Genomic DNA, 18,386 nt, shown 5'->3' on the forward strand with positions numbered 1-18,386 from the left:
GTCAATGACTGGGGGTAGGATTAAATAAGTTTATACTTCTTCCTGCTCCCTGCTCCTTTCGGACATGTTAAGCTAATGTTGTTTTGTTAGTTACATGGTTCGAAACAAAGCTTTCATTCCTTCATTCAGCTGACACAGTAATGTCAGTTACACATCCAGCACCGTAGCATTAGCCACCAAAAGCTACTGGTCAAGCTATTGGTAGCAGCCAAACCCCTGAGTGTACTGAGCAAGGCTATAATGACTATATTTTGCTTGTGCATACAACTTTTCATTTATCAGAGGGAAACTGATTTTGCATATTACAAAAAATGTGCAGTCTTACCTGAACACCTGAAGAAAATGGAGACGGTAGCAACAAATTAAAAACTCATTGTTCTATTTTTATTCCAGTTCTGTGGAAACAAAGGCCAAAGACTTATTTGGGATATGCTACCCACCAATCTCAAGGTGCTAGGTGCTTCTACCTCCAACTCTCTTTACACAAAGATTATGTCATTTATAACTTTAACACTTACTATTTTTATTTCTTGCTGACTTTACAGCACACACTATTATGTCAGGATAGGTTAAGCCAAGTAGACAAGTGTTTTGGGGAAAAAAATGTTTAAAAATGACAGACAGACCAGATAAGAATCATGTTTAATCTATTTTTATTTTGCAAAAACAAAAAAAGTGTAATGTGTGAAACAGCCAAGTCAAAGGCATTCCCTTACATCTTAATAGAGTGTGCCTGTGAACACCAAAGACAGACTAATCATATAATTAAAATACCTACAAACACTAAGTTCAATTCTTCCCTCAGATCTATTTCAAAGCATAATACGCCAAGCTAACAAAGTCCGAAGTTCTATAGTAGAGGTGAGAAAACCTGTAAGAGGGAATCAAGGAAGAGAGACTACAACACAGCTGTCAAAGCATTTCACACTGGAGACTTTTCTTCAGACATAATACAACTTTCCCAAACACACACATTTCATGTCAAACCGGCACATCGCTATCATGACTTTTCATACTTGCTGCAAGCCTTTAAATTACACATCCACACACAACTGAATGCTAGAACAAAACAAGAAAAGCTATTCCAAGGGACAGAAAAGCACAGTGACAGAACATGATGCTGCTTATGCATTCCCATATCCAGCTCACAAACAGCTTTAGTTCACAGAACCATGACACTGAGCTACACTTGAAGGTATATTCATCATCAGTGTATGTAAAACCAGTATCCCTTATTGAGTTTCTTTCTTTAATCTATATCAGTGGCTAAGGGGGAGATGTGGATAAAAAGGCTGTGAGAAGGACTTTTCAACTTTGACCATAATTTAATATGGATTGTGCAAAAAAGGGTGCAAGCTAATATCAGGAAGATATCCCTAGTATTTAGCACATTCATTGTATATTCATTAGATTGTCTGCAAAAAGTAAGGAGGAACAGCCTCACCTAAACAGGTAACAAGAAGAAAAGAGAAGAAAACACCTGCTGTGCGCTCTATGGGTCAAACCTTTCAAGTCTGTTCCATTTCTGGCAACATCCCTATTAATGTTGTCACAGCTATCAAGAGAAAAACACCTACTGTGAAATAGCCAACCGGGGTGTGGCCAAAAGTGAAACATGAGTTTTGACTCAATGAGAGCAGTGCAGCAGCAGTTTGTGTGTGTGTTTTACTGTTAAATTTCCCTTAAAGGAAGCGTAGTAACAGGAAATCAACAAATGGCTTTAGTTTTACAGGATAAGTTGTTTCAGTGATTAAATTAGAACTTCTGAAGAATAACAATATGCTTACTGAAGTTAGTGCCTTTGCAACTGCGTTGTTGGCTTAGGAGCTGTAACACTAAAAGCATCAAGAAGATGTCTGACATTTTAAAGACTGAACACAAAGGAAAACTGAGGTAGCTCCTTTAAATGGGCTGTTGAGCCAGTGTTCTCAAAGTGTTTCTCAATAATAAACTGCTGCATGTGCTTCCAGCCATTCATTTTCACACCAAGAGAAACAGAAGGAAGAACCTGAGGTTGGGTACAGTACAGAATGCTGGTGACTTAAAACATCCCTTGCTTTAAGTAATAACACTGTAGGTTCACATCACAAGTGGCTGGGCACTGATGGGTTAATAGGATATGGTAAGGAGTACAAAGGTATGTGGAGTGTTTTCTGAGGCAGTGTAAGAAAAAACTGTGTACTGAATGGCTCAGTTTTGTCCACAGCAGTAAACAGATTGCAAGAAGTTACCAAATTTGATACTGGCTACTAAAGGATAAACCGGAAATCTGTTCAACCACTGACTGACTGTAGACATGCAAGTAAGCAAGTGGAGTGTCATGCTATTTGAGCTATATGGGTACCACTAATATGTTGGGATGATGGTTCCATAAAGCTGCCATTGATCTAAACACTGTATATTAGGTGTACCTTTACACTAGAACTACATAATTAGCCCCTTGTGTTTTTAGGGGTAAAAGGAGGAAGGGAAAGTGTAGGAGAAAGGCACATCCTCTTCTTCTGCAGGATAGAAAGTCATCAGTCAGGAGCCGTTTACTGTAATGGAGGACAGAAGACAAAAGTCAATAGTACTGTACATTTTCTGTGTCTATATGAATACATTCCAATTTTTTCTGCATCTCTAGATTGTATTTAAACCTAGAGTATAGGATTGTGAACAACAAAGGTAGGAATGTCCAATGTTAATCACATGTACATTGTGTCCACAGCCTATTCTAGAATGGAAGAAATAATCAAACACTCAGTACCTCAGTTGGAATTACTGCATTTGCATCCTAAGAAGACGTCGCTTACCCTGAATAGCAGAGTTTAAAATCCATGTTAGAGTGATTTCTTTTAAAGCCCACACTGATTAAGACAAGCAGGGGTGACTATGTCATTACGTATCTAGTTATACTGAAGCATCCTGATAATAAAAACTTGTCTCTTTAACTCTTTCTCAAAATACTGTTATGCTCTACAAGCCAGGCAGGGAAATATACTAGTCATGCAAATACTGCTCAGTACATGCAATCTTGAATCAATCTGAGATCAGCGTAAAAACAAAGTTATCTGGTACCTCAGAAGCAGGGCCATCATCATCATCTGGAGCTGGGATGATTCTACCAGTCATGGGCCCCATTCCCAGTACCTTGGGCCGTTTTTCCACTTTAGGAGTTCCTTCCAGAACCACAACAATATACTCTCTCTTGGGATCTTCTTCCAGGGTCTCTGCAGGAGCTGCAACTGCTTCTTCCACCACAGGGTTGGCTACTTCTGCAGCAGGGGCTTCTGCAACTTCTTCCACAACTGCGGTGGTGACTGGTTCTTCAATTAGAGCTGTAGTAACATCTGGTTCTAGTGGTGCAGGTGCCACTGGTGCCAAGGCTTCTTCAACAACTGGTGCAGCAGCTTCTTCTACCACTGGTGCAACCTCTACTGGTGCTGGTGCCTCAACAACCAGTGCTGGGGTCTCCTCTGTCGGTGCTGCCTCAACTGGTGCAGGGGTTTCTTCAGCAATTGGTGCAGCCTCTACTGGTGCTGGAGCTTCAACAATCAGTGCAGGGGTCTCTTCTAATTGTGCAGGGGCTTCTTCAGCAACTGGTGCAGGGGTCTCCTCGACTTGTGCCACCTCTACTGGTGCAGGGGCTTCTTCAGCAACTGGTGCAGGGGTCTCCTCGTCTTGTGCCACCTCTACTGGTGCAGGGGTCTCCTCGACTTGTGCAACCTCTACTGGTGCAGGAGCTTCTTCAGCAACTGGTGCAGGGGTCTCCTCGTCTTGTGCCACCTCTACTGGTGCAGGGGTCTCCTCAACTTTTGCCACCTCTACTGGTGCAGGGGTATCCTCGACTTGTGCCACCTCTACTGGTGTAGAGTTCTCCTCAACTTGTGCCACCTCTACTGGTGCAGGGGCTTCTTCAACTGGTGCCACCTCTACTGTTGCAGGGGCCTCTTCTACTGGTACTGGTGCAACCTCCACTGATGCAGGGGTCTCCTCTGTTGGTGTAGCATCCACTGGTGCAGGGACCTCCTCAACTGGTGCAATTTCTTCAACAGGCTTAGCCTCTACTGGTGCTGCAGACTCTTCCACTTTGATGTCTTCAACAACAGGTGCCGACCCTTCCTTTACTTCGGCTATCTTCGGTACCTCTACATTAGAGGCAGCTGCCAGCAACACTGCAACACAAAATCCAGCCATCCAAACATCACTGATGCTCAAGTTAAATTTTGCCACATTTAGCTAACACATAGTGAGGCAGTTAACCAAGGTAACTTGCCGGGCATTTGTGAGACCCTTGTAGGTATACAGGATATAGTAGAAACAAGTCTCGTGATTGTGACTACATACAGGTGCAAGGTTAACACCCAGCTGTGGAAGAAGTTAAAGAGAAACAAAGGTGTTACATGAAAGCTGTGTTATTCAGTTGGAGCATTGATGCAGTGCCACAGACCAGCGAAGTACTTTCATGTAAAACAGGGAAAATACAGCTTCCCAAAGAAATTTTGCACAGGGAAAAACAAAACAGCATACGTAATATTGGGCAATTTTGGCGAGGTATGGATACACTGCTTTAAAGTCTGAATTCTTTTTTGCAAGAAATCAGTAAAACTAAAGAGATTCTTATAATGTGTGCGATAATGGATTTTTGATGTAGATGTAGAAAAATATTTGAGGGACGAAGAAGAAATCCGATAATAATATATATCTGCCAGTATTTGTTTTTTTTTAAATATTTTTGATTTAAAAAATCTTAAATTTGATTATTAAAGATACAAGACATGACAAGATCCTGGTTTGGACATTTTACAGTTGAAATATAACTCATCAGTCTTCTCTGGTCGACAGAGTATACAGCAATACTAATAAAGTCTATGTGATAATCGAGAATCGGGAAATATTAGTCATGCTCTGTCCAACGTTAAAGCATAAGGCCATTCACCATGCACGCCTCCTTCAAATCCTCACTGCTAAGTACAGAGACTGGGAATTTTTAAAAATACATATGGACCATAGTGCAGGTATATCATGCAAATATACACCTTAAAAGTATATCACCATTCAAAAGCAAAGGTTGTGTCTAATGAATACAGAAGTCCCTGTGCATTGCTGATACATGGTGCGGCAAAGCAGAGCTGAATGCAGAGCTCTGCGAGGAGATGCAACAGAGAGCCTGATTAAAGTGCTCATTGATAATAGATGAAAAAAAGCATGATTGTGTCTGTAGGTTCACTCTATACTTGGATATTGCCATCTCAAATTGGATGTATTTCTAAAAAATACAGAAGATATGTTTGATATTTGTGAAGACAAAAAAGTGGTGCAAATGTAATTCCTAAACTGGCGCGAATAGCTAGAAACGTCCTATTTTAAAAGCTCCAAAACAAAAGGATGGTAAAAGGACCAATTCAGACAAATTAAAGACGGCAGTAAACCTTTCCGATTTGATAAAAGCTTTATTGTATGGCTCGATGAATTACTGTTAACTGTTCACAGTGCCCCTTATCCAGTTATAAGCAAAATAAAAATATGATCACATATGGTTTGAATCACTCAGTAATCTGATTGTTTCTTTGACAGTTTCTCTGACCTTATGATTCTTCTGGTGATTTCACATTACAGTTAAGGAAAATAACACACTGCAGCAGTTACAGAGTTTGTACACAATTTCACAGCCTCTCATGTTGCTGTAGGATATACACAACTGTACGACAGTTTAAGGATTAACAGGCGTCTACCTGCTCTGTGATACTTGGCAAAGCATTACAACATTACAGAGGTTTATATCAAAGAAATACAATGTTTAGTCAAATCTCATAAAATAGCATTTGGGGCTTCATAACAAAAAAATACCAACAATATCACAGCATTTAAGGGGTGTTCTCTGCTTGTTGTCTTGCCATGTCTATTTACTGACCGATACAGGTTTGTGGTATTCTTGCGGGGGAATGAGCAGGTTTTTAGTACTGTTAACTGTGCAAAATCACGCCCAATCTGCATGGATGAGGTTTGTATTCAGAGTGATCACATTTATTTAACTCATAACTGCAAATGAGTGTTGCATAAGACCTCGCTGCCCCTTTGGAAATGTCTCAGTGTGGTCTGCAGCTGGATATCACCAGGAACCTGCTGAGAGGATGGCCTTGTTGATTTTTAACATATCTAGGCCTCATAATAATCGGAACTAATTTAGACATTGTACACAGTGATTTTGACTGCACATCAAAATTTCCTTACACAAGGAAACATTCCATTTGCACACAGTGCTGCCCTTTATACCCACTCCAATAAATAAAAGAGGAAATATACAGTTTCAGGAGACAAAAGAGAACGATGAGTAAGAGGTGAACCCCGGCACCAAGAAGCAACTGACCCATAGCGGTTCTAGACAGTGATAATAAATTACCTTTTCTATTGTTCTCATTGTTGTGAGGGAGGAGAAAGACCTGCTGTCAGTGGCTCTTTAATTAAAGCGGTTTAGAGATAGCCATGAGTGTGTGTCTAGTAGTGTGTGCCTCTCCCTGTAGTGAAAGTGTGGAACCTCAGGCCTCAGAAGAAGCCGCCCCCTCCTCAGGTGAAGAAGTCGTACCATTGCTTTCGGGTTCCTCGGTAGCGGGGGCGGGCGGTTCTGCCACAGCCTCGGCAGCCTCCTCGACAGCTTCGGCCACTTGGACCACTTCTTCTGCAACCGTCTCCACTTCCTGCGCAGCCTCGGCAACGACCTCAGCCACCTCGGCAACGACCTCAGCAGCCTCTGTGACTGCCTCAGCAACTGCCTCCACTACAGTCTCTTCCTCGCCACCAGCAGCTGCAGTGGCCTCCTCTTCGACAGCCTCAGCTTCTCCACTGGCCTCCCCAGCTGCTGCCACTTCTTCCTCCTCCTCCTCACCTGGAACACAAGAAGAGACAGAATTGGTTGGAGCATTGGTTTGATTAACAGAGCGAACTCATTCTGTTTACTAGTACAGTGAGCAGCCAGTGGCCTTGATGTTCATTTTACAAACCCCTGCCCCACACCACCCACCCAAACAATATTTAGCACTGGTGCAGCCAATTTGTTTTCTCCAGACACATGCAGCTTGAAATGCTTCATGTAAGGCCATAAACCAGGCAAAACATCACTTTTCTCAAATTTGAAATAATAATCAAAATATTTCACAATTTTCAAAATTTTTCATATATTATCAGTAGCTGGGTCTCCATCCAAGGTGTGAAACACACGACAAAGAGCAAAAGTGGTGAAATGCTTTATAATTCCTAAAAATGTTTTGTATGCACACTCAAATGTATTAGGGCTGTCACTTTTTATTGGAAATTCAAAGAACCATTACAATGCGAGAAGAAATAAATATTGAACTGTCTATTGAATTCAAATCTCACAGTCAGTGGAAAAAAACCCTGCACACATCACACTACAAATAACCTGACAGAGTAACAGACTTTTTTGCTGGACCGCAGCAAGGTGGGGGCAAGCCCTATAAATGCAAGAGTCTGTCCCTTAGTGAGTGAGCGAGTGATAAAGTTTCCCCATTGGTTGGTCACGTGTTGGTGTTTCCCCATTGGCCGTTCCTCTTTCGAAATGAATATGCGCAAATGTTAGTTGTGTACCATAATATACCACCACTAATATTCACCACGAAAGAATGAAACTGGAAAACGATATAAACCTACTGCTGCTGATTTATTTGAGATGGAAAGTTGGATGGAAACATAGCTACTAACAGCTTCTCATAATTTTTATTTTTCCATATTTTACAAACCTTACAACTACTTCATCTGAAAAAACCCAGAGGCAACACCTTTACTACACAAACTGCATGCAAACACAGACAGGAAGGAGCACAACAAAGAGGAGGGGGAGGGAAAAGGAAGGGGACAGGAGTGCGGGTTAAGGTGCAGGGTAGAGGGGGTGAAGTTGAATCTTGGTTCTTACCATCCAATTAACAAGCTATCAGTTATGTATCTGGAACTCTGAAAGTGAGTCCGACAGTGAGAAAGTCACTGACACAGCCCAGGTACATTGTGCATCTTTAATTTTTATCTGAGAGAAAACTGCATTTGTTCTATATGAACCATTAACAAATACACAATGTTTGCAGGACAATGACCAGGGATCAACTTCGAGTCTAGTGCTCAACACTTGGATCATTGACTATTGGGAGTGATAGTAGCCGGCCTGCTGACACGATGTCATATGGTATAAAGGCTAACATTTGAGCATATGTTAAGACTGTGTTACAATGTGGAGCACCTTGTAACAGGAGTATTTTTCCCCACTGTAAATTTCCATTTAAAAAGGTCCCTTTTAATGATCCCTCCAATGCTACTCAACATAAACAGACAGGTGTCTCCTGCACAATGTAACAATGCTGTCTATAGGTATGTTATGGCTGTCAATCTGAATTATTTAAGCTTCATTTCTGATAAATTTCTTTCCACCAGTTTGGTTTGGCAGATGGCTATAATATATCAATGTGCCTCAGCCTCCACTGATCTGGGAAAGAAGACAGGGAGAGGCCAAAATTCAGAGCTGTAGCAAATTCAAAACACTTCACTGTTGAAAAAGAGAACAAACAGCTGTGCCATATGTGTTATCCATTAAAAACAACTGACCAATAACAACTTTAAAAAATGACTTCATTGCTAACTGACTGCTGTTGAATGTATTATTAGGTTTCAAAAACTAAACATTAGCTTCTCCAGGTAGCAGTGCATGCAACACAATTTTAAACCCAGTTCATCAATGTTTCTAACCAAAATGCATCTTAATAGTTGTGGTTATCTTCTCTTCAACACATTGTGAAACTAACTTTTTATCATACAACCAATATTCACCTTTGCTTGTTGTTTGTAAAGATGATTTCAATTTTGAAAAAAATCCTCCCACTATGAACTCTATAGGGCAGACTTGACATTTATAAACAGCCTTGGAAGGGCTCATCATTTACATTGCCCATTGGAGGATGTGCTAAACAACGCAGAGAAGCACTGCATGGATAATCATTAAGGCTAAATGGTAATATGCCTTTTTATATAATTGTCAATAGCTTTAAATATGTGTTTAGAGTTATTGTGCCAGTGGAATTGCACAGTGCCAAGATTATTTCTCGTATTTCCTTCCTTTAGAATCTTTGGAATGAAAAACATTGTTGTTGGTAGAGCATAAGGATCTGGGATTGTGATTAATCTATTTTTCCTTATATTTTCATACAAATGTCACTGCTGTCAAAAGTTTGCCATTACTAAAAGTCTCACTGATCATAAACATATAGGATTTATCTTTAAAGTGGCCGTTGAGACTGCAAATATAGCAGATAAATATCTCTGACCACCAGATAAATATATTTGTTGACCTGGAATAGTGCTTAAAACTACATCAGATAACAAAACTCTTTAGATAATGCTAATGGAATACCATCACTCACAATAGTGAACTCTAATGTGTTAGCAATGACAGCTTTGCTCAACAGTTCAGATGACCAACTAGATAATGTCCCACAAAAACAACGCTGATTTTCTAACATTCAAAACCAGAGTTGTGTTGAAAAATGTCATAACTTCTGTCAAGTCCATTTATCCTCTTCAAAGATGTAAACATTAACATTGAGCAGCAAGAAGCAAACAAAAGGAAGAATGGAGCATGGAATCGATATCCTACACAGAACTGTCCGGAGATTTTAGGCTGATCAGAGGACTCTTTTCTTTCTTAGCAGTACAGGAGAGGAGGAAAGGAGGAGAGAGGGGTTTTGTTTTCCTGTTCAGATCCAAAGACTCCAGTTCTAGGACGAATATCCATGCGGCCACAGAGGACCTTAGCTCTACCATTACACTGAAAAGAGTAAAGACAAAGAGTTAGAGAAACGGGAAGAAGGAATTTAGCTTTTTAAAAAGCCATGTTCAATTTACACGACTATGCCATTGTGACATCTAAATTCAACCACAGAGGCTACGTATGTAAAAAATGGCAATGGGGTAATGGGGTGCTAGCAAGATGCACTGGTGCCAATGGGGAGAGCTCTGTTAGAAGAAGCCTTAGTCATGAGGAAATTATGAGAAATTCACCAGTGTGTTCAACTTGCAGAGATGTCTTCAAATGACTTAAATTTGAATGAAAATGCAAGTCTCTGTCTTTCTAAAGCCTACCCTACTTCTGCTGACACAAGAGGTATGAAGAACACAGTGAGGATTAGGATGGAGAGAAAGGAGGGATTGAGTGGTATCAAAGGAGAGGACTGACGTAGTGACCAAGCTTTTTGGCCACCAGGGTGAAATCAAGAGAGGTGAGACGGAGGTCACAAAGGAGGTCATATTTGTCAAAACTGTATTGGCTAAGTATAACCAAACTCTATGAAGAATATGATACTATATGTTACATGTATATACATGGTCCCAAAGTAGAAGAGAGGAGGAAATGGATGGAAATTTAACTGAAGCCAAAGATTAGCTGGTAGCTAAGAAGATTGTGAGGCATGGAAATAATTTGCAACATCCACTAGATTTGTTGTTCAGATTGTGAAAATTAACTTCAAAATGTGATGATTTTGAAAGAGTTTGGCTGGTGTCTAATGGCAATTTCCCAGCCTGTTGTGTGTGTGTGTGTGTGTGTGTGTGTGTGACTGTTGGCAATTCTGCTCCTGCATAACAAATTTGTTTGTGAGTTAACAGTTGACGTTTTCAAGTTTAAGACAACTCAGTTGAGTTTGTTCCTTTTTTAAAACTTTTTTTTCTAAACTAACCTTGCATTGCTCTGCTCTTCTGCTGTATCGTACACAGTACTGGTTTTTGATGTGACGAGGCCCTCTATCAAAGTCTATATACATGCTGAGGGGTCAAGGCCCCAAAGTTAGTGCCCTGCAGGATATGGCACAAGAATGCAGCATTTATAGTGCATACACATCTCTAAGCACAGAAAGTGTCAACTATGCATGTGTGCGTTTGGAGCAGTTTTGAGTATTTCATGTACTTATTTCTCCATTGAATGTGCTGTGGAGTTCTTGGCTTGCCACTTGGGGTTGTTTGATTCAGAATCGTGTCAGGTGCTTGGACCCCGGTATACTTGCTCTGCTGTTCTTTGATGACCCATATATAGAACCTATTGCGACAGTATCTAGCTATTATTATTTACAATTCCCCGTTTTTTTTTTACTTTACATGATATGGCATTGTAATTATGCAATAGGTTGTTTAACATCCGTTATTTTATGTTCATATGTACAGTATAATGTATCGGTCTGTGTTGGAAGTGACTAATGCCTCATGTTGCAATCACATAATTTGCCATTTTATTAGCAGATATCTCAATTTCTGTGTATAACACTTTGTTAATTTCCTTCCCAAGGTCTAATCTTGAAACGGTGAGTGCTAAAACATTCAGTGATTAGTGTGATCATGAGCTTTCATTGCAATCAGGATAGTGAAATTATTAGAAGCACAATCAAGCCCATGCCAACATTTGCCTGAACCCAAGTTAACATTTCAGTGAAGCAATCAAAAAGTTCTCAGACAGTGACGATGAATGAAAGCTAAATATTTGTAATGACACAACTCACCCTCTTCATCTGTCTTGCCTGAAAGTAAAGAGAAACATTAGTGTAAGTTTCACATTGAAACGAGGCACAGCAACTGTAGCCAGCTCAGCTGATGAGCAGTAAAAAAAATGTATGGCTTAGTAAGGAAAAAAAATACAATGGTTTGTTTCTGCAGAATTCTGAAATCAACTTTTTGCAATTCTCATGTGATGAAATCTACTTGAAATAGATCATCTTGACAACAGCAATGAATCTGACTCTGCATAAGCTAAATAGTTTACGTAGTGGACTTATCTCGTTCCACACATTAGTGACTGTACACTGTGCTACTGCTGATGATATCTGTGCACTGTCAATTGGTGTGTTTGCCCATTTCATACCTGTCAAATTGCATCAAGTAAACAGATGTCATCCATGTAAAACACTGATGACATTTTGTGCGCTGGACCAGAAGATGTTTATGTTTGAAGGAAATGAGTTTGTGTTAGAGAGGAAGGGGGGTTTAGAACAGGGACGTACTGAGATACAGGACAGTAAAGCTTCACTAATGTGAATGTATTGGCAGAAACAAGGCATATACTGGATTGGATCCAAGCTAGAGATTTAAGTAGCAATTTGACACTTAAGTTTCCATGAATTTTAATTCTCACCAGAGTGGAAAACTTCTCACATAAGACACTGGAACCCGATTAAAAAGCATAATTTAACAGTATAAAGATTAAGTCACACTGGCAGGAAGTATTGCTGCACTGCTGTCTGTTGGTTAAAAGCATATTCAGGACACATCCCTATCAATGATCCGATGAATCAGTATGGGGGCTAATGCAGGCATATTTTAATAGAACAGTATTGACTACAATATGCATATACAAATCCTATCCTTTCTTTACTCTCCCGTGTCTTGTCCACTTCAGGCTGCCAGCACTGCTCTCCATTACATTATTTTCACAGCGAATTTATGGATTGTGCTGGTTGGCTACCAACATTTTTCAACTGGTCTGACTTAACACTTCAGCACTCTACAAGGATGGTAATAATACACAAGCAGGAGAGCAGCTGTGTGTGTGTGTCAACTACTGAGACAACATGATCACAACATAGTCAGACTGAGCTGGGCAGCTATGCTGAGGCTCTTCATCCGTGTCTTGGCTCAGTGACGTTCCCTCGCTGCTGAAATAAGCAGGGGATAATCTGGGACTGTCCCACAATACTTTGCATGTGGTGAACTCAATCTCTTACTCTCTCACAGGCAGAGCAGCCCAAAACATCAATGAGGGCTGCATGTGAATTAAAGAAACACACTACAATTCTATTATATAGTGCTGAAGGTTAGTGCTGGAAGTTGCCTTTAAATGATTAAAGCATGGGAATGAAAGGTGTGCTTTTGACCTCAAACGCTCCATGTTTATCCTTTAGTATAGACTATTTACAGCGTGTTTCATTCTTTTGCTTGAATTATTCTCATCTTTAATGTAGTACAAGTCTTATTGTACACTGTAACCCATCTTATGACATACCTAGACTTATATCAAGACAAAACAGCACATTATGTCTTAATTATTAGGTCTGCCATTTATGTGAGGTTACAGTCCATGTCTGCACTTCTTGATGAAGACTCCCTCTCAAAAATCACAGAGAGAACACTGATAAAGAATACAGGAGCTGAAGAAGACTGTACAGAAGCACACTAGTATGTACCAATACTCATTTCTGTTATAAAACAGCGTAATTCTGTCATCATTTGTGTTTACAAACTGATTAAATACATTTGTGTTTAATTAAAGACAATACAGTATTGTTCAATTCAACATAGTGGTTCTATTTTTTTATTTGCTATGTTTGTTGGTCCCTCAGCACCAGGAGCTGTCCATAGTATCCTGCATTAAGCCTCAGATGTGCACAGCAAGGCACAGTATTGTTTTGTTCTAAACATGGGGGCATTGATTAGTTAATGCTAAATTTGTGTCATTGTCATTGGGATTTAATGTAGCAGTGAATTTATCCCCTTATGTCGGGAGTAGTCGAGAACTTGCTAGTTCACAACCCCCATGCTAAATAGTTTCATAATAGCAGTTTAGCAGACAGAAAAAAAAGCCCATCATATTATTTTCTGCATTTGCAGTTACTTCACAAATGTTCTTTGGCCAGGGACAGTCACAGGTCTGTGACCACCACTAGTCTATGGTAAGTGGGTGAAAACTACAGGTGGCAGGTGATGAATACTTACTCTTAGGTGGCCATGGTCTGGGTGTCCACTCTGTCGTTTGTCTGCCAGTAATTTGTGAAATGCGATCATTGTACCTGGCGCTGTCTGCGCACATACTGCTGTATGTCTGTGGAGAGAAGAAAAAGTCTGAATCTGATATTTCTATTTATTTCTCATTCCTCAAATGAAAGGATTCTCATTCCAGACACTTTGCAAATCATGTCATTTCACAAGATCAGATCATTTGTTGAAACAGGGTAGTTTAACTGTTTTGTTGAGGACATAATGTCAGCACTGTTGACCTGGCTTAGTGTTAGTATCATCTAATGTGTTGAAGCTGAAATGATGAACTGCTACAAACAATACCACTTACATATGACAGAGCACCAGCGCAGGCTCCACCACACAGCAGGGCTAAGGCTATGTTGTCCCCAGACCCACCAGGAACGGATGACATCGGCCTCCGTTGCACAACTGGAAAGGATTACAGATCACATGTTAGATCTTTTTCAAAACTGTCATCAATCAATTGTCCTTTTAACACCTTTAACAAAACATGTTTAAGGAAGGTCTGACTGATAAAACTTTGCCTAGCTCTCTGGAATTGCCAGCAATAACATTACTACCAAAACCTGGCAAGGATCATCAAAAATGTACTTCTTTTCAGATCAGATTTGTTGACTGAAATGGTTGACTGCAAGAAGACCCCATGCTAATAATGCTAATGGATGTGGAAAAGGAATTCAACATGCTCAAACCTAGCTTTCTTTTGCAAACCCTTAAACCAATGAATAATGGAATGAGATTTATTCCATGCAGTGAAACAATTTCTAACGGCTTAAAGCACAAATTTTAAGTAATGGAGTCCTGTCCACTGCCTTTCCATGGTCCAAAGGCACCACTGTTGTTCTTAAGAACCGTTGAGCTCTAATACATTCTCCCTGTATGCTGACAATCTTTTAGTTTTCCTGTCTGAGCCATCACACTCACTTCCCTCCTTACTGTGATGTTTTCAACAGCAGTACTACTTCTGGATGTAAATTATTATAAGCTTTCGAGGCCTAATTTGACTTTTTGAGAAGCACTTTGATAACCCCTCACTAGGTTGCAAATGGAGCATCAAAAAATGGGTTAAAAACAAATTAACTGAAAATTTAAGTTTAACTTAAAAACTGTCATCAATTATTTGATATCATTTTGCTGCAAAGAGCCTTTATGATGTGTTCTCTTTTTGACATCCACAACTATTAGGAGACATTAGCAGGGGGGCAGACCCTCTGAAAAGAACAGCCCCAGCTACAGAACAAATCTGACCAACCATGCATTCAAACAAACTGCTTTGTCCCCAATATCCTGGACTGGCTTTAAAGGATCCCACAGGATAGGAATAATGTGCAGCACAAGCCCATAAGCGTCAGCTTTCTCAGTGTGAAAAGGATTGGTGAGGAAGCACCCTAAGGTGCTCTACTGGCTCATGATGCCTCCCACTCTGATTGGATTTAGCGCAATAGATTTAGATTGCCAAAAATATGCCTGTCAGCACTTGTTTGATGCCTGTTAAGTGACATACTCTACTGCACACCCGTAAAAAGAAAAGACAGTTTACTTTTGGGTTGTTATGCTCACAGCTTTTAACATGTATTCCAATGAGCTTTAAATACTGCAGTAAGACCTTGACAATTTCCAGTATTCTAATCCACCACTCCCAGGGCAGACATCAAACTTTTATTTGACGAAGCAAAACCTTTTAGTTTGCCACAGTATTTTCTTCTCTGGCAGAGCATTTAGCAATAGCAAAGAAAAAGCAGGAACACAAGCTTTGTTTACTATGACAAATTTGGACCACAGTCAACACCTCATAGCAATACTGTGTATGTGAGCTTTCACTTAAACCCTTTGCAAACGCCACAAAATAACACTTCAAACAAACACAATGTGTAGCTGAATGCTGTTTGGTACAGACGATATGGATGCCCAAAGGGAAAAGAAAAACAGGGTATCCACTAATCTGGCCAAAAGCAGGCTGCCTGTTTAAAAAAAAGAAAAAGAAAAAAGAATACAAAATATGATGAATATTTGAATGAATCAAACTGGATGCTGCATTGAATAAACCAAATACTACAGATGAAAGACTTGTATGATAGGAAATATATATGTGTGTGTGCGTAGGACATGATATATGAGAGTGATAAAAGCCAGTTTTAATACTTTTATAATTCTTAAAACTGTATAAATCCATGCATTCTCTATTCAATACTACAGCTCCCAAATCCCAAAATAGATAAAACCCTGATCCCAACCTACAGCAGTTTTACAAAGTGTTCCTGAGCCCATGTTGTAACATCCTTTGTACAATCATGTGCTCAAAGTGTTGAAGCTCGTTCCATCCTTGCTCATGAGCAACAGCCTTTCCAGGATGCTCCTTTCATACCTAATCATGATACTATCGCCTGTTACCAATCAACCTGTTTACCTGTGGAACGTTCCAAACAGGTGTTTTTGGAGCGTTCCACAACTTTCCCAGTCTTAAGTTGCTCCTGTCATGACTTGTCTGAAACATGTTGTCGCATCAAATTCAGAATAAGCAGATATTTAATCAAAAACCAACAACTCGAAGAGGTAGAACATTACATATGTTACCTTTTTACTGCTTTCAATTGAGTATATGTCAGAAAGGATTAGCAAATTATCACATTCTGTTTATTCATGTTTAGCACAGCCAGCTTTTTTGGAATCGGCTTGTAAGTCAAATAACAGGACAAATGCCTTGCAACTGCAAGGCATAATGCCCTCAATGAGAGAACACTGTCAAATTATTAACTAGTTGTTTTGTAGAAGGTAGAGAAGCTAAGTGTTGTCATGTTCATTATTGAAGGTATTAACCTCCTCACATTGTCAGGAACTAATCCAGAGCTCTGACATGACCGACCCCCCCCTGTTATTTATACTGCTAATCGGCTCAAGTCTAAAGGTATGAGTTGGGGGGGGGGGGGGGTAAGGTGGTAAAAATTCATGACCAGTGGAGAGGGACGCTGGTCAAGAAGTCACGGGATTACAGCATGATATCCTTCTCTGGTTAAGTGGGACCACTGAAGTGAAGAAGGGCTGCGGTATCAGGGTCTGCTGTACAGTGCATTTGTCTCATCGCTGAATGGATGTTGGGTGTAGAGGGGACAGACATTACTTTGATGTAATCTCTTTAGAGGCCCCCCAGGAGCGCCTGGCAGCAAACACAAACTCTTGTAAGAAGGCATGTGGTGAAGTCATCTTTTTTTAAGCTTGGGCTTTGTCAGGATGAAGCCAAAAGGTATTTCCTGAAGCAGTCAGGACACTGCCAGCGGGGGAGCAGGCCGCCCTTCAGAGAGGAGGCCCGGCACTTTAACAACATGAAGACAGTGTGTCCCATAAAATTGGACGCTTGACCATTCACACGCAAAACCTAAGCTAGGTTAGCTAACATACATTCAGAGTCAAGGTCAAGTGCTGGCATTATTACTTAGCCTAGTCAGCTAAAAAGTTAGGATTTTCTCTTGCTGACAAACATGACGGACCCTGAGAAACAGCCAGCTGTCGCAGTAAGTTTGCAAAGTAGCACAACACAAATGCTAACAAAAGTGACGACGGGTAGCTGGCCATAAGAGGAATACGTCCACCAAGTTCATCGTCTTCTTACTCCGACATACCACCGACAGTTTCCAGTCTTTCCATTTGTCAGTCATGGTGATGTAACGTTATCAGAGATGAAGAGAGCAGCTGCGGCCACCGACCAGCTCGTGGCGCAAGCTTAAAACCACCATAGAGATATAGCTCGTGCCTCTGCTCTCTATACATTACACTTTCACACGCGCACACCACGTGACTAACAGAGCAACCATGTTTCCACACGCAGTCTAGTGAAGGTCACGTACACATATATGCACCTTATACATTAATGTTTCTGTCACCAAGGACATGTAAATGAATGTAACGTCACAGAGAGGAGGCTCGTGTCTCGTTAAACTGCATTAGTGTTAACGGCTCTGCCTAAATTACAATCAATGGTCTAAATTGAAATGTAACACAGCATTTGCAAAGTATGGAAACAAGCCCGTAAACTGCGGATTAACGTCACAGATTTGGTCTGTCAATCTGCTGCTCTGTTTAACACTCTGGCAGAGGACAAACAAGGGTTTGGGGTTTTTTTTAGTATCTTTATGAAATAGTACAACCGAGGCTCAAAGTATACACGTATCTCCACGTGGAGCAACCTAAACGTACGGGCGAACAAATCACGAATAATCAATTTAAATACGACGGGGAAACGTTCACACAAAAGCCGTCCCAGCCCAAGTTAAGCAAAAAAAGCCAAATTGACCTTTACATCACATGAGCAGCCATTGCCATCCTCCAGCTTGGGGCTGCAGCTATGCAGACAAATTCCCTGGGACAAAGTGTACTATTCCGCACAATCAGTCAGGAGGCGACAGGTAGCAAAGAGAAAACGGCCCATTCAAGCACAGAGACGGTGCACAAAGCGCAGAAACTCAGTGAAATGATGAAACTCACCATCCCGAGGCAACCTGTAGGCTGCTCTCCGTGCCAAAGGCCCACACCTCTGCCAGGCCGCTCTGCAGGAAAACATCGCCGCTCTCCGTGGGCTGTGATGCCAATGCTGCAGCTTCAGCAAACGCTGG

General features: G+C 40.7%; 1 protein-coding gene across 3 annotated transcripts; it reads right to left on the minus strand.

Annotated features, from left to right (window-relative positions):
- Nucleotides 1–636: 636 nt before the first annotated feature.
- Nucleotides 637–18,386, minus strand: mgarpa (mitochondria localized glutamic acid rich protein a). Of its 3 annotated transcripts, none has more exons than XM_041944678.1 (8): nt 18,259–18,386; nt 14,087–14,187; nt 13,735–13,840; nt 11,529–11,546; nt 6,569–6,868; nt 3,061–4,157; nt 2,750–2,796; nt 637–2,537 (listed from the first exon to the last, which is right to left on the minus strand). In XM_041944678.1, exons 1-7 carry the CDS (start codon nt 18,332–18,334, stop codon nt 2,761–2,763), a joined length of 1,734 nt encoding a protein of 577 aa, XP_041800612.1. In that variant the 5' UTR covers nt 18,335–18,386; the 3' UTR covers nt 637–2,537; nt 2,750–2,760. The 3 variants fall into 3 exon arrangements, with proteins under 3 accessions (XP_041800612.1, XP_041800613.1, XP_041800614.1); XM_041944679.1 differs by having other exon boundaries at nt 6,569–6,863; nt 11,524–11,546; XM_041944680.1 differs by lacking the exon at nt 2,750–2,796.

This window comes from Chelmon rostratus, chromosome 9 (genome assembly GCF_017976325.1).
Source record: "Chelmon rostratus isolate fCheRos1 chromosome 9, fCheRos1.pri, whole genome shotgun sequence".
Classification (NCBI taxonomy): Eukaryota; Metazoa; Chordata; class Actinopteri; order Chaetodontiformes; family Chaetodontidae; genus Chelmon; species Chelmon rostratus.

What these genes read in the sequence shown, in the direction of transcription:
- mgarpa (XM_041944678.1), bottom strand. Translation starts at nt 18,334, where the DNA reads ATGTTTTCCTGCAGAGCGGCCTGGCAGAGGTGTGGGCCTTTGGCACGG. An exon ending in GCGCTGGTGCTCTGTCATAT is followed by an intron (nt 13,841 to 14,086) that starts GTAAGTGGTATT and finishes TTCTCTCCACAG; the next exon opens with ACATACAGCAGTATGTGCGC. An exon ending in CGAGGAACCCGAAAGCAATG is followed by an intron (nt 4,158 to 6,568) that starts GTACGACTTCTT and finishes TTTGTGTTGCAG; the next exon opens with TGTTGCTGGCAGCTGCCTCT.